A 13,600-nucleotide genomic window follows, 5' to 3' on the forward strand; every position below is an offset into this window, starting at 1 on the left:
CGCGTCTCCTCCGTGTGTTTTGCAGGGCCGCATCGAGTACCTGGTGAAATGGAAGGGCTGGGCCATCAAGTGAGTGCGGGGCGGCGGGGGGGGGTGGTGAGGGGGGACCGCGGGGAGGTGAGCTCCGCGCTGACCCGCGTCGCGGTGCCGCCCGGCAGGTACAGCACCTGGAGCCCGAGGAGAACATCCTGGACTCCCGCCTCATCGCCGCCTTCGAGCAGAAGTAAGTGAGCGAGCGAGCGGGTGGTGGGGGGCTGCGGGAAGGGCCCCCCCGGGACGACCGTAACCCTTGGCTTTGCCTCCCCGCAGGGAGCGCGAGCGGGAGCTGTACGGGCCCAAGAAGAGAGGACCGAAGCCCAAAACTTTTCTGCTGAAGGTAACTCTTATTTACATCCCTCCGGCCTAGCGCGGCGCATCCAGCCCCTCGCCGTGCCCTCGGCGCTTGGCCTGAGCCGGGGGCGGCGGGGCCCCCTCACGGCCTCTCCCCTCGGCACGCTGTTCCCCACGCCCCGCTCGCTGTGGGAGCTCCCGTCTGTGAGCTGCAGGCACTGGGGAAGGAGCGGTGCTTCGGTGCCCCGGTAGACCCCTCGCCGTCATCCCAGCCTGTTTGCAGTGAGGTAGTCCCAGTGCAGCCCTGACCCCTCAATTTTACTCTTTTTTTTTTTTTTTTTTAAACTAAGAGATGTGTTAGCTGGGGTAGTGCTGTGGGTTCGTTAGCCTGAAGGCAGAGCTGCATGCTTTGCTCCCTTCTCCTTCCACGAGCATTGCGGGTTCAGATGAACTCAGACAACGCACCTCAGTGTGACTGAGACAGGTAAGGGAGATCATAGTTTTGATCCCATATGAAGCCCTGGAACAGCTGTGCAGTGAGGTATCTCCATCACCGGCTCTGTCTGTGGCTCAGAGCAAGTCCTCATCCCTTTGTGCATGTTTCCCCAGTGAGTTAACGCTCCCCTCTGCCTGGCAGCAGCAGGAGCTTCACTCCAGTTAGCCTAGTACTTAGACTGAGTGAGAGGGGTAGGATGTCGTCTCTGCTTCCTGAAACACAGGGGGGAAATGTAGGAATGGGCGCATGCTGATGCCTTGAGCAAAACCCGGGGGACATGGTAATCCCCTGAAAGTCCCTCCTTCAATGTCCTCCGCCTGTTTTTCTGCTAACAGCTTTCTGCATCTGCAACCTGAAAGCTGCAAACGCAACTGATGGGTGCCACCTCGTAATCTTTGTGCAGGGAAGCTGGGCTAGGTGGTTTTTCTGGCAGTCATGCATTAAGTGAAACCCTGGTGTTTAGGTTTCCAACAATGCAAAGGAAAGCTGAAAGGGAAACCACCGCCTTAAAATAGTTCTCTGCTTGAATTAAAAAGCGCTGGGATTCGTAACACCTGACATCGTTCAGCGGTAGGGAAGTGTTGTCTTTGTTTATTCTGTGCTTTTGACACTACTGTGTATAATCAGTTTCTTTTCTTTTGATTCTGAGTGGAATGTGAAAAAATCTATCGCCGATTTTTCATTCTCATTCACACAACAACAAAATCCATTAAAAAAAAAAGAAAAAAAGCAAGAAAGAAAACAAAACCTCGTTCCTCCTCTTCACCCCTTGTTCTTTAAACCCCTCTAAACTTGGAACCTGAATTATTCAACAGCATCCTTTGAATCACATCCCTGACACGTTCCTGCGGCACATCTTCCTTCTGCCAGCTTCTCAAATGTTACCCAAAACCTGTAGGTTTGTGCAGCTGGTGCAGTGCTCCGTGGAGGGTGGAGCTGTCGTGAAGGTGCCTGGCTGAGGGAAGCGTAGATCAGGCAGAGCCCTGATGCTCCCTTTCCAGAGTGGGGACAGAGCTGGTTCAACTGCTGGTGCTCTGCTTGCTGCTTTCTGCTACTCCAGAACCTGCCCTAAAAATAAAGCCCTGGGCCAGGCAGCAGGAGGTAACTCAATCTCCGCCAGCCCTATCTCAGCTTCTCTGAGCTCTGTTCAGGCAAATTGCAAGCGGCATGGCTGCCACCAGAATGGTTGAGACCAATGTGCATCTTGATCAACAATTCTGACCTGCTGAAGGTTGGCCTTTGCCAACCCCGCAGCGCTGTTCTGCCTCATGTGTCGCTGACAGTGTTTTTGGTTCTCGGCTTCCAGTGAGAATTTCAGAAGCTGGGGAAGAAATTTGACTCTTGCATCCAAGAGGGAGTCTTTGAAGTTGGCAGTAAGAACAATATTCTTTTTGATCTGCTAGCTGAGCAGATTAGGCCTGGTGAAATGACGTTGAAGTGGGAGCCTGGCCTAGGGCTGCCTTGGTGGCCTGCCTGCCCTCAGCTTGGTGTCTTGCTAGCATCTCCCATATGTGTCAGGGCTTAAACTTGGGCTTCTGAGTCTCCAGTAAGGCATGGAAATAAGTGCTCCCACGTGCCACCGTTGCCTGGCCTGGGGGTGTTTCGATTTGCAGATGGGGATAGGTTTATCCAGGGATTAGCTGTCAAAAGCTGCAGATAGGCACCCGGGGGGATTTGCAGAATGCATTCCAGCAGGTTAGAGGCCCTCGCCTTTGGAAGAGCTTTGAAAAGCTGCATCTTCAGCCACCTGCTGCCTTTGTGAACCAGGCTACTGTTGCTGAGAGCTGCCTAACACTTGCCCTTTCCATCAGGCTGCCGAGGGCAGTCACAGGCTGGGCTTTGTGATATCGCTATCAAGATGGCCGGCATCGCGAGAGACCCCTTCGAACCTCAGCTGCAGAGTTTGGGGGCAGGAAATGGGACTTGATCCTCTGCATGCTAGGGGCAAACTTTCCCACAGCTAACTGAGCTCAGGCTTGGCGGGTGGCTGTCATTCTTGGGAGGCTCCTGGTATGCCGTAAGCTTTGTGCTGAGCACTCGGAACGGGCAGCGCTGCACACGAGGCTCTTGCTGCAATGCTTAGATGTCTGCAGAAGGTTTCCTTGAGGACAGCTTGTGCAAGGTTAGAAAGCAATATTGACCTGTCATGTACGCTGTAGTGATCTTCCTCTCTCCCTCTGCTTGGTTTGCTCTTTATGTTTTGCTTTTCCCTCGGCACTCCGCTGCGAGGAACGCAAAGCTCACCCACTAATCTAATAAAGTGTAGTGAGTGCTATTGAGAGACAGAGCCCAGTCTCCAGGCTCAGTGGGTGGCTAGCAAAGGCTCCTCCTCGGGATGGCTGCAGATACACGAAAGGAGAAAAAGGCTGGAGAAGGTTAATGGAGGGATAAGTAACAGAGCGGAGTGAGAGGGGACGTAGGGGCAGAGCAGCGTGTTGTTCTGTCACTTCGCCCTTCCTTGAACTCTGAAGCTGGAGTTGGGTTTCTTTTGATCTCCTCCCTGTTCGTAAATTATCCCCGGGCGGTTTGAAAACAGTCTGTTCCCCTTTGTGGCATTTTGTTCCCCTATCCAGTAGGGAAGCTGTAGTTTATGGCGGTGTTGCTCGGGAGAGCTGTGCTATGAACTGGCTTGCCATTGCCTTGTCACTTGGAAGGCTGCAGAAGAAAAAGGGCAGTAAAAAGGCAGAATGGCAGCCAAAAAGGGGAAAGAGGAGCTGGTTGGAGCAAGGACTGTGGGAATGCAGGTGGAGAATAAAAGACAAAGCAGAACCAGTAATGTATGAGAGAGCAGCGCTACTATGGTGCAGCAGTGCTACTGGAAATCACTTGATTCTGAAGTAATTAACTAGAAATCTGCTGCTTTGCAAGGTCTTTTTTTCTTCTTTTTTTAACCTCCCTTCCCCTTTCAGATTGCAAAGGTTTTGATACAAATCAGGTAAGCAAGCCTTCACAAAGCACGTGTCAGTGCATGTGCTTGTGTGCCTCAGTGCGTTCAGGGAATGAATGAACAAATATGCGTGCTGGGCCTCGAGGGACATTTATTCAGAAATAGTAGGGAACAAGGGAGATAATACTTGTTCCCAGAGGCAATGGGAAAGAGCTGCACAAGCTAAATAAAGGTGATACAGATCCCAAAAAGGGAGTGGGGGGAAGGGAAGCAGTTGCCTTGCTCCCGTGACAGAGCACTGCAGCAAGCCTCCAGAAGCTGCTCCTGATGTAGGCTGAGCTGTAAGCAGGCAGCGAATTACTTATGTACATGCTGAGTACTTCTTCGGTGGTGAGCAAATCCTGCGGGTGAGAACAGCAAAACCCCAAGAGGTAGCTTCCATTTGGAGAAGTTCTCAGCTGAGTAACTCACTGGTGATGCAGCTGAAAGAATTAAACAGGTTTGGTTTTAAAGACTTTGTGCTCATGCAGCTCTTGAGTGCGTTAGTGTCGTGGGTCTGAAGCAGGGAGCTGCCAACCTGAATGCTGAGTCTTCTGCAACCCAAAGGTGCAAGTGGCTTAAAGTTGGAAGCCAGAGAAGGAAATGACTGAGCCCCGAAAACATGCTGTCCTCAGCAGGGAAGAGGCTCGAGTTTGTATAGCTGATGCCTGAATAAACCTGATCCTGTAGTAGGAGCACTGATCTTTGCAAGTGAGATGACAGTAGGGGCTGGTCTTAGATAGAGCGTCTTGATACTATTTTTCTTGAAACCTTACCTGGAAAAACAAGCTGAAGGTAAGTTGTGTATCTGCATATTGTTCGTTGAAACCGGCGCTGAAGCTGGTCGCTTGGGAACAGCATGTGGGGAGGGCCTGGCTCACCCCGCTGCTTAACAGCCTGGCCTAAGCAGTCCATGGTTTGTGTAGGCTGCTCAGAAAGTACCAAAACTGGAATTTAACGAATGCAGGGAGTAACTGGAAACACAGACACGCAGCAAACAAAGGAGACCTGGTGGTTCCGGCGCACTGGGAAGGTCTCAGTCTTGTGTGTTGGTCTGTGCTAGCTGCTCTATAAGCACCAAACAAAGACAGGTCAAAGCAAGACAGGGGCTGATTAATGAGCACAGGCAGAGAATGTGGAGTCAGTGGGGCTTTCGAAGTGGCTGAGCGGCAACTGTCCCAGCATTATCATTTTTCTTTTCCTTCAGTTGTTGGGAAACTCCACCAAGGAATTCAGGGTGTAGAAAGCAGCTGTGATTGTTGGTAACTGCTTCCTTTAAGCTGGAGGGCCAAGGCTGACAGAGTCATATCTAACTTAATTTTCTGTACTGTTCAGCGCACAGAGTGATGCGTGAGGCTGAGTGGCACAGATGAGACTTTGGTCTGCATTTTCACATAGAACAGGGGATAGAGGCCTCTTGGTCACAGTCCTTTTTAAAGCCAGGATGTACACAGCACTGCAGGGAACAACCTGACATTACCCAGGGAGGAACAAAATGTCTTCACATCCCTGTTCTCTGCTTGTTCAGGATCTTCTGTGACTCTTGCTGAGCCCTCGGTGGGAGTCAAGGGGCAAAGGGCTCTGAGCTCATTGTGTGAAAGGAAAGGGCGCCTGGGCCCCTGGCTCAGATCTCTTAGATTGCTGTCTTGACAAGAACATTTTTTCCCCAGGCGTTCCTTCGATAGGAGGCATAGCCTGCAGGGTGACAAAGGAGATGGTGTTGGAGTACTTAAGCTCTCAGCTGGCAGGCAGCCATCCCGATCTTGGCTGGTGCGAGGGGGCAATCGGAGAGAGAAGTCGGAGAAGAAAAGCAGCTGTCTGTAGCACTGCAGTTCTTGTTGTGCCCACGAGATGGAGGAAGCTGCTTGCTAGCTGGGTAATGATGGAAGAGGGGGCTCATCCCAGCTCCACGTGTGGGCTACTTCTGCTTCCAGGAGAGCACAGAGATGGGGTTTTGTTGGGGTGAGGAGTGGGACGGAGGAGGCTGCAGGAATGGGCTGTATGGTGTTCCAAAGGACAAGGCAGTGCCAACCTTGTTTGCACTGCAGGATAAGGATAAGCAAATTATTTGAAAACTCAGCTCCAGATCTCTGCGGTTCTTGCTCTTAGCTAAGACAGCTTTATGAGATCACCATCACCCACCTCCATGTTTATCAAGACCCACATTCACCCTGTTTGGTGGAGCCGACGAGTCTGGTTGTGGGAGCTACCTGGATGTAGTTCTCTTTGCCTTCCTCTTGTCTCATGCTCATTTCCAGAGCATGTGGGGCAACTCCCCTCCCTTGGGACTGGTACTTAATTTAGGATGCTAACTCAACAGTGGCCAAACTGTTGGTGCTGAGGATTACCATCCATTAGGAACCATTGCTTGTAACATGGCTGGAGCCTGGCAGTTTTCTCTTTGGGGAAATATGTGCCAACAGGGGAGTAATTAGCTGCACATAAAGGATGTGGACATCCCTCCTTTGCTTGTACAGGGACTGTGCCACAGCTCCCAACAGTCCATGGTCGCAGACAGCACATAGATTCCACCCATCTCCCCATGCAGTCCTTAGCATGCTTGTTGCCACATGATGGTGGCGTGTCTCCACTGTCATCACGCTGGGGATGGAACTGGGAGTTGGGTGCTGAAAGTGGGAGCTCACAGTATTGGAGCTGACACTGAAAGCACGCAGGGGGAGTAATGAGCTGGCTCATCCCTTCTGTGGAGCAGACTCAGAGGGGCAGGTTTCTGTCTTGACTCACCAGCGGATTCAGTAGGAGGATGGTGTGGACTCGTGATCGTCATTTATGTGGGTATAGATGTGATATGGCATTTCTCTTCAGCGTGAGGCAAGCAGTGTCTGTCCTGAGATTTGGCTGCACTTAGGCTACCTCTCTGACCCTGTTTTTGTCTCTCTCCCCACCACCGCAGGCTCGGGCCCAAGCGGAGGCCCTCCACATTGGGGATGTACACTTTTCTGTCAAGCCTGGTTCTAGCACCTCATCTCCCAAGCTCCACTCCAGCGCCGCAGTGCACCGGCTCAAGAAAGACATCCGGCGATGCCACCGCATGTCCCGGCGTCCCCTGCCCCGTCCCGACCCCCAGAATGGCGGAAGCGTGGGTGGCGGGGCCGGCATCCGTCCCCCCGTCTCACCCTTCTCGGAGACCGTCCGCATCATCAACCGCAAGGTGAAACCCCGTGAGCCCAAACGCAGCCGCATCATCCTCAACCTCAAAGTCATTGACAAAGGTGGGAAGCCGGCCAACGGGGCCGGGGCCCTGGCTCGACCCAAGATCCCTTCCCGAAACCGTGTCATCGGTAAGAGCAAAAAGTTCAGTGAGAGCGTCCTCCGCACTCAGATCCGCCACATGAAGTTCGGCGGCTTCTCGCTTTACAATAAGCCGCCTGCTGCGCCCGCCCCCTCTCTGGAGGGCAAGGGGGAGGCCGAAGGCTCCCAGGCGGCCTCCTGTGGGCTCATGATGGGCTCCACCCCGTACGATGCCCCCAGCTCCAGCTCCTCTGGCTGCCCGTCGCCCACACCCCACTCCTCCTCTGACCCGGATGATTCCCCTCCGAAGCTGCTCCCCGAGACCCTCAGCCCGGCCATCCCCGACTGGCGCGAGTCAGAGGTCCTCGACCTCTCCATCCCACCTGAGTCAGCTGCCACCAGCAAGCGTTCTCCCCCCGGAGGCTGCAGCGGGGGGCAGACGCCCTCCTTGCCCCTTTCCTCTTCCGACCCAGAGCTGGAGGCCGGCGACTGGCGTCCCGAGATGTCCCCTTGCTCTAATGTGGTGGTCACGGATGTCACCAGCAACCTGCTCACGGTCACCATCAAGGAGTTCTGCAACGCGGAGGATTTTGAGAAGGTGGCGGCGGCGGGTGGTGGGGGAGGCGGCAGCAAGTGAGCCAGCCAGATCCCCCTGCTCCAGGGATGTGGGGGCTCTACCTGCGAGAAGTCGTGGTGTGAATGGCTGTCCTTGGTTCTCTCCTTCTCCCCTGCGCTGTCCCTCTGCCCTCACGGCCACCCTTCCTCCTCCCCCTCCTGCCCGATCCCTCTGGTGCAGAGGCCAGAGTGTTGCAGTGGGGGGAGTCAGGAGGCAGGGTAGGCCGTGGTTGTTGTCCTTGAATGTGATGGTGTCCAACTGGCAGCGGAGCCTTTGGAGTGAGCGTGTTTCTGTGTGCCTGTGGGGGGCTGCACCTCCACCCCTTCCCCTTCCATCTTTGAATGAAGAGGAGCTCCAGACCCTCAAGAGGTGGGTGGAAGGAAGGCTGGAACCTACACCCCTGAGCCCTCTCCCACAAGGTGCACACAGTCTCTTCCATTCCTGTATTTTTCCCCTGCCGTGACCTGGATCCTACTGTCCTCACCTTCCTTGGCCCGTGGCCTGGATCTGCCATCTCTGTGCTGCAGTGGCGGATCCAGACGTCCCGCAAGGAGGAGAGGGGTGTGAGGTGAAGTGTCATAGCTGCAAGGTGCTCATGACAAAGCTGGGGTGGCTGAGAGAGCCCCACACAGCAAACATCCCATGGTGGCTTCTCTGTTCCTGCAACTATCGGTGCTACCTTGGCAGTTGTATGGTCACTTTTGGGCAGCCTGGTGTCTCCTCTTCCCCTGCATCTTCCAGCATGCTCAGCTTTGCAGGTGGAATGGGAGAGAAGGGGAGCCTGCCTCCAGGCAAACCTTTCTCCTGGCATTTCATCACTTGCACTTGTTGGGGGAGAGGGCATCGAATACCCCTCTCCCCCTCCAGCCCTTCTGTGGTGGGAGTGGGAGCACCCATCCTTCAGTCTGGGAGGAGATGGTGGTCTCCTGCCTCCTCTGCAAACTTCCCCTGAACCTTTTTGCTCCCTCAGAGGGAAGGATGGGTGCTAAGGTGGGTTGCGTGCTCTGCCCACTCCTTCTCATCTCTCCTGCTCCCCTCTCTCTGTCTAGGATGTCCTGGAAGGAGTGTTCCCCTCTGTTTTTCCAGGATCTGAAATGGCCCCTTACAACTGCCATCAAAGGTGCTAACAAGAAATTACTCTCACATCATAAGCATGTGTGCTGGCTCTCTCTGAGAGCACCTTTGGGTTGATGCAGACATTCCTTCTCCTTGGCCCTTGCAAGTCGGAGCAAGCGAGATCACAGCTCTTTCCCTGATGCTCTTGTCATGCCCAAAACAAGCTGTCTCCTCTACCTGCCACTTCTGGCTTGCTTGTCCTAAGCATCGTGGTGAGACCCCACTCCTTCCTCTCCCTTCTCCTCTACTTGCATGTGGTTGGGCTGTAGGGGTGAGGAAAAGGTGCTGATGGATCAACCCATGGGAGAGCCTCCCCTCCCAACCCTGTCCCCACTGCTGGGATTGCGGCAGGGGGGTTTTACTTCTACATCTGTGGTGCAGAGGTGAGAAAGGGTGGAGAGAATTCCCCGCTCTGAGGCCTGCAGCTGTGCCCTGAGCTGGTGAACACGAGCGGAGCTGACCCTTTGGTGCTTCTGCATGAGGGACAGGGTGCTGGCAGCTGACTGCTCTGGCAGTGCTCCTGCCTGGAGCTGTATTTTGTGGTCTGAGGGTAGCAGCGAGGCGGTCTGTGGGATAGAACTGGGGTGGCAGAAGGACCGACTGACCGCTGACTGTAATTAGAGCCTCTCTAATTGCAGCTCCTCAGTCGGCGCAGTGAATGCCTCGCTGCCTGCCCACAGGAATGCCTCGCAGCAGATGGGTTTTGCGTTGGGTTCGAGGGGGCTCCAGGTGCTGCGATCTCCACCCTTGGCACACCTCTTCGTTTCTCTTCCCTTGTTTTAAGAGCTCAGCAGGTGCTTTGGGGATGCGGCTGCATTCACAGCTGAAGCCAGGGGCAGGGAGAAAGAGACTTCCCCGATCCATTCACCCAAGCTAAGGCTTCCTATAACGTGTTGGACTCGTGTGCGTGTCTGTATTAATACCTGCCTGTATTCTTTGTGTTTTTACTTTTGCATCTTTCCTGTGCCTGGCACACCCAGGGTCCCTTATTTGAGCATAGCCTATCCACTGCTTCAAGGACGAGCAGTCTGTAGTTCGGGGGAAAAGCTCTTTCTTAGGGAATCAGCAAGGAGATGCTTCTCTTTTTTCCCCTTCTAAGCAACAACAACAAGAAACCACAACTATTTGGAGGCTGCAGGATAAGAGGAGCTTTATGGGGTGGATGCAAACCGGCCTGTCACCTTAGGTTGTTCAGTTGCTGTTTGGTGTGTATGTGGTGATGTGTTTTGTTCTGTGATAATGAGGTTCTGAAACAAATCAAAGCGTTTAAGTGGGAGATAAAAGGGAACTTTAATAGGAAACTCTCGATGTGTTGTGGCCAAGGTGCGTTCGCTTGGCAGACTTCTTTTCTCCGGTGTCTCTTATATGGTGTTCTTTGGGGGCGGGGGGCAGGAACTGTGTAGTTGAAGGGGTTTTGCCTTTCTCCGAAGTGACAAGCAAAGGGGACCGTCTGAAGAGCACACAGTGGGTCGTGGTAGGGGTGCTGTCGTGGTGGGGAAACTCATGGGGTACATGCTCTTTGCGGAGGAGGAAAGGAGTGCCATCCAGCTTGCAGACACAGCTCAACCGCCCGCGCGACGCATCGCTCCCCGGTTGCGTCGCCAGGTGGGAATCAAACCCTGAACCTCTGGATCTGGAACACAGATCCCCTGCTGCTTCCAGGTAGAGGCTGCTATCTGGAAGTCTCCAAGTGCCCTCGGGTGGACGTGCCGCTTGGGGCCGACCAACCGACCTTTGTATTCATGTGGGTTACGCTCTTCCTCCTCAGTTTTTGCCCTTGCTCTTTAATGGAGATGGGAAGGAAGATCCATCCGTGCCCTTTGGAAAGGGCTTGAGGTTGAGGGGAGGAGTTCATTTGAAAGTATCCCCTTCCCTTCCCCGTACACCCTAGGAAAAAAAAACAAAAACAGGGAGATATTCTCTGTGTCTGTGCCATGTTTGTTCTCTTGTCGTCGTGTTTTTAGAGGAGATTTTATGATGGAGTGGAAAAAGTGAAATGATTAGTTTTGCATAAAAAAAAGAGAAAAGCTTAAAAAAAAAAATTTCTACAGGGAGAGAGAGAGCGAGAGAGTTTAAAAATGAATAATAAATGCGGTGATTGCACAAACTGTAGCGGTATTAGGCGGTCCTTAGAGAAAAGAGTATTTTGTAGTATCGAAGCATGTGTGTCTGGGATGGTGTTTGGTTGCTTGAACCGGAGGGAAAGGCATTCTGGGACTGGCAGCGATCTTTGAGTGGAGAAGGCGAGTTGCGTGTTGGAGGAACCCCGTCTGTCTGCAACCCCCTCTGCCCACGCCTCCCATGTGTTGGAGTTCCCTTCCCTCCCATTCCTCTCCTGTGAACTAAAGTGGAGTCTCCAAATGGTTTTTCTGGCCGAGCAGCCCTCAGCAGTGGCCGCTGCTGGCTCACCACGTGGAAACAGTTGACTTTCTTTGCATGCACAGCAAGCTGCTAAGATTTGGGGTCAGCATGTACCTTTCCTGCCAGATCACCGCCTTTTCTCCCTTCCCCTTGTCAGAGCAGGATGTAGCACGGTGGGCTCATCTGGGAAGGGGATGCACCTCCCCTCCATGGGGTCTTTTTAAACTGAGGCAGGGGAGGTTTAGGTTAGATATTAGGAGGAAGTTTTTCATTCAGAGGGTGGTGATGCACTGGAACAGGTTACCCAAGGAGGCTGTGGATGCCCCATCCTTGGAGGCATTCAAGGCCAGGCTGGATGTGGCTCTGGGCAACCTGGTCTGGTGGTTGGCGACTCTGCACATAGCAGGGGGGTTGAAACTAGATGATCTTTGAGGTCTTTTTCAACCCAGGCCATTCTATGATTCTCCCAGTGTCGGGTAGGGAATGGCAGTTTTCTTGTAGGATTCACCACATCAGGACAGGGAACCCAGCCCCATCCGCCTGTCCCATCCCTGACTGTCACACATCTTCAGGGCAGGTGAAGGGCCTATGCACTCAGGCTTTGCTGAGGTTGAGATGCACACCCTCTTCTCCAGATTCTTCCTGGGGAGAGGAGGGCTCCGATGGGTTTTTGCGTGAGGGGACCACGTTCTTCCACTCCCGCTTACTGGAGTTGTCCTAATGTTGTCCTACCATTTCAAAGCAAGGAGGTGTACCATTGTGCACTGGCTTCCCCATCTGAGATGGTCATGCGTTCATCTGGTGTGGGGAGAAGGAAGCCACCAGCTCTAGGGGACACTAGGACAAATTTTCTCACCTGGACTTCTCTTGGCTTAGCAGCAGTAGGCAATGGGCATACTGCTGCCTCCCGCAGCCTGTGCTGTTCCTGGGGATTTCCTCTTCTCTCTGAGCTCTGTCAGTGCTTCCCACAGCTTTCGACTTGGACCCGCCGCCTCCTGGCTCATGCTCTTCTCACTGAGCAGGGCAGGAGCAGAGAGGTGTGCAGACAGAGATGCAAGCTCCTTTCAGCATGGAAAACGAGCAGGCTGTGGTGAGCCGCTATTGCGTTTTGTTTTCGGCAGAGAAAAGGGAGCATTTCTCCACGTCTCCCCTTTCTGAGATTCCCAGGGAGATTTATGAGATAATAATTGAAAGGCGAAACAGAACACCACCAATCCTGCTCTTCACGAGGTAGGAGCTGTCTCTGAGCTGAGTCTTCCTAGGGATTCCACTCCCTTTCCCAGCCCATCTCCACGAAAGGGGCTCCGGCAGCTCCTGGCGCTCGGAGGTGGCTGCATCCCAGTCCCTCCTGGTGGGGATGAGAATGTCTTCCCTGGGCTCTGTCCTGCCCCAGGTCCCCGTGCTCCTGCCTGCTGTGGGGCAGCATGGGAGCAGATGCTTCCCCAGGGAGATGTAACAAGCCTGGAGCGCGTGCCTGGCTACGTGCTGATTTTCCCCTTCCCCACCTTCCAACGAGACCTTTCCTTCCTTGCCTGGCGCATCCTTTTACTCCAATGTCGCTTGCTTTTTGCTGCATCTTTCAATAGCCCAATAATCGTGCAAGAGCTGGGATCTTATTTACTTTTTTATATAGAAATCTATAAAAGAAATGCCCCCTTCCCTCTCCCCACCCCGTTCTCCCCACCGCCCTCCTCTGCACCGTGCTGCCGAGGGCTGGGTTTGGGGCCGGGCATTAGGGTCCGCAGAGCTCTGCTGGGGGACAGAGGAGGGCTGAGCATGGCTTTGGAAGTGCCCTTCTCTGTGCTTCCTGCCCCAGGTGGCTCCAGCAAGCATCTCGATGCTGTGGGTTTGAGCAAATAAGTGGCTTTATTTTTAATTTTTTTTAATCATTGTTTTTTGTAAAGTCCTCCCCAGAGCACATGATTTCTTTTTGGGAGGGACAGATGAACATCCTTGCCTGTTCCCCCTTTGCTCATCCATCCATCCATTCACCCATCCATCCTCTGCTTTCCTTCCCACGTAGGGTCTGGTCCCCATCTGTGCAGGGCTTGGGTTTCTCTCTTCCTTCTTACAGCTTTCTCCTCCCAGCAGTGAGAGGTTCTGCCCCCAGCCCTTCTGGGAAGCACACAGGCTCAGGCCATGCTCTCAAGCAGAATCCCTATTCCAGGATTGTTTTTCATTCATTTTCTTTCTGCACAGATAGCCACCCAGCGGTGACAAAGGACAGGGCCCTGCCTCATCCATTTCTCCCTCTCACCCTCCCCAGTGCCAAGCATAGGCTGAAACTCCACAGATTCTGAGCTGTGGCAGCACTGGAGCCCCTTTCCTCCTCATAGAGAAGGTCAGAGCTGCTCCCAGAGCGCTGGGGGCTCCAGTGCAGCCCATCCATCTCCTTATCTCCCCTCACTCAGCATACAGAGTGAAGGCGGTCTTTTTTTTGTTGTTGTTGTTGTTGTTTAATTTAAAACAAACCTAAATATGTATCTTTTTTTTTTTTAATTAT

General features: G+C 53.5%; 1 protein-coding gene across 1 annotated transcript in view; it reads left to right on the plus strand.

Annotated features, from left to right (window-relative positions):
- Positions 1-25: 25 nt before the first annotated feature.
- LOC100542617 (neuronal pentraxin receptor-like) overlaps positions 26-13,600 on the plus strand; it is a gene marked incomplete at its 5' end in the record, with an annotated part of 21,188 nt that continues 7,613 nt past the window's right edge. The window contains 5 exon segments of the mRNA XM_031552333.1: positions 26-69; positions 159-169; positions 172-223; positions 310-376; positions 6,667-6,972. Of these exon segments, the coding sequence (XP_031408193.1) occupies positions 26-69; positions 159-169; positions 172-223; positions 310-376; positions 6,667-6,972 (480 nt within the window).

This window comes from Meleagris gallopavo, chromosome 1 (genome assembly GCF_000146605.3).
Source record: "Meleagris gallopavo isolate NT-WF06-2002-E0010 breed Aviagen turkey brand Nicholas breeding stock chromosome 1, Turkey_5.1, whole genome shotgun sequence".
Lineage (NCBI taxonomy): Eukaryota > Metazoa > Chordata > Aves > Galliformes > Phasianidae > Meleagris > Meleagris gallopavo.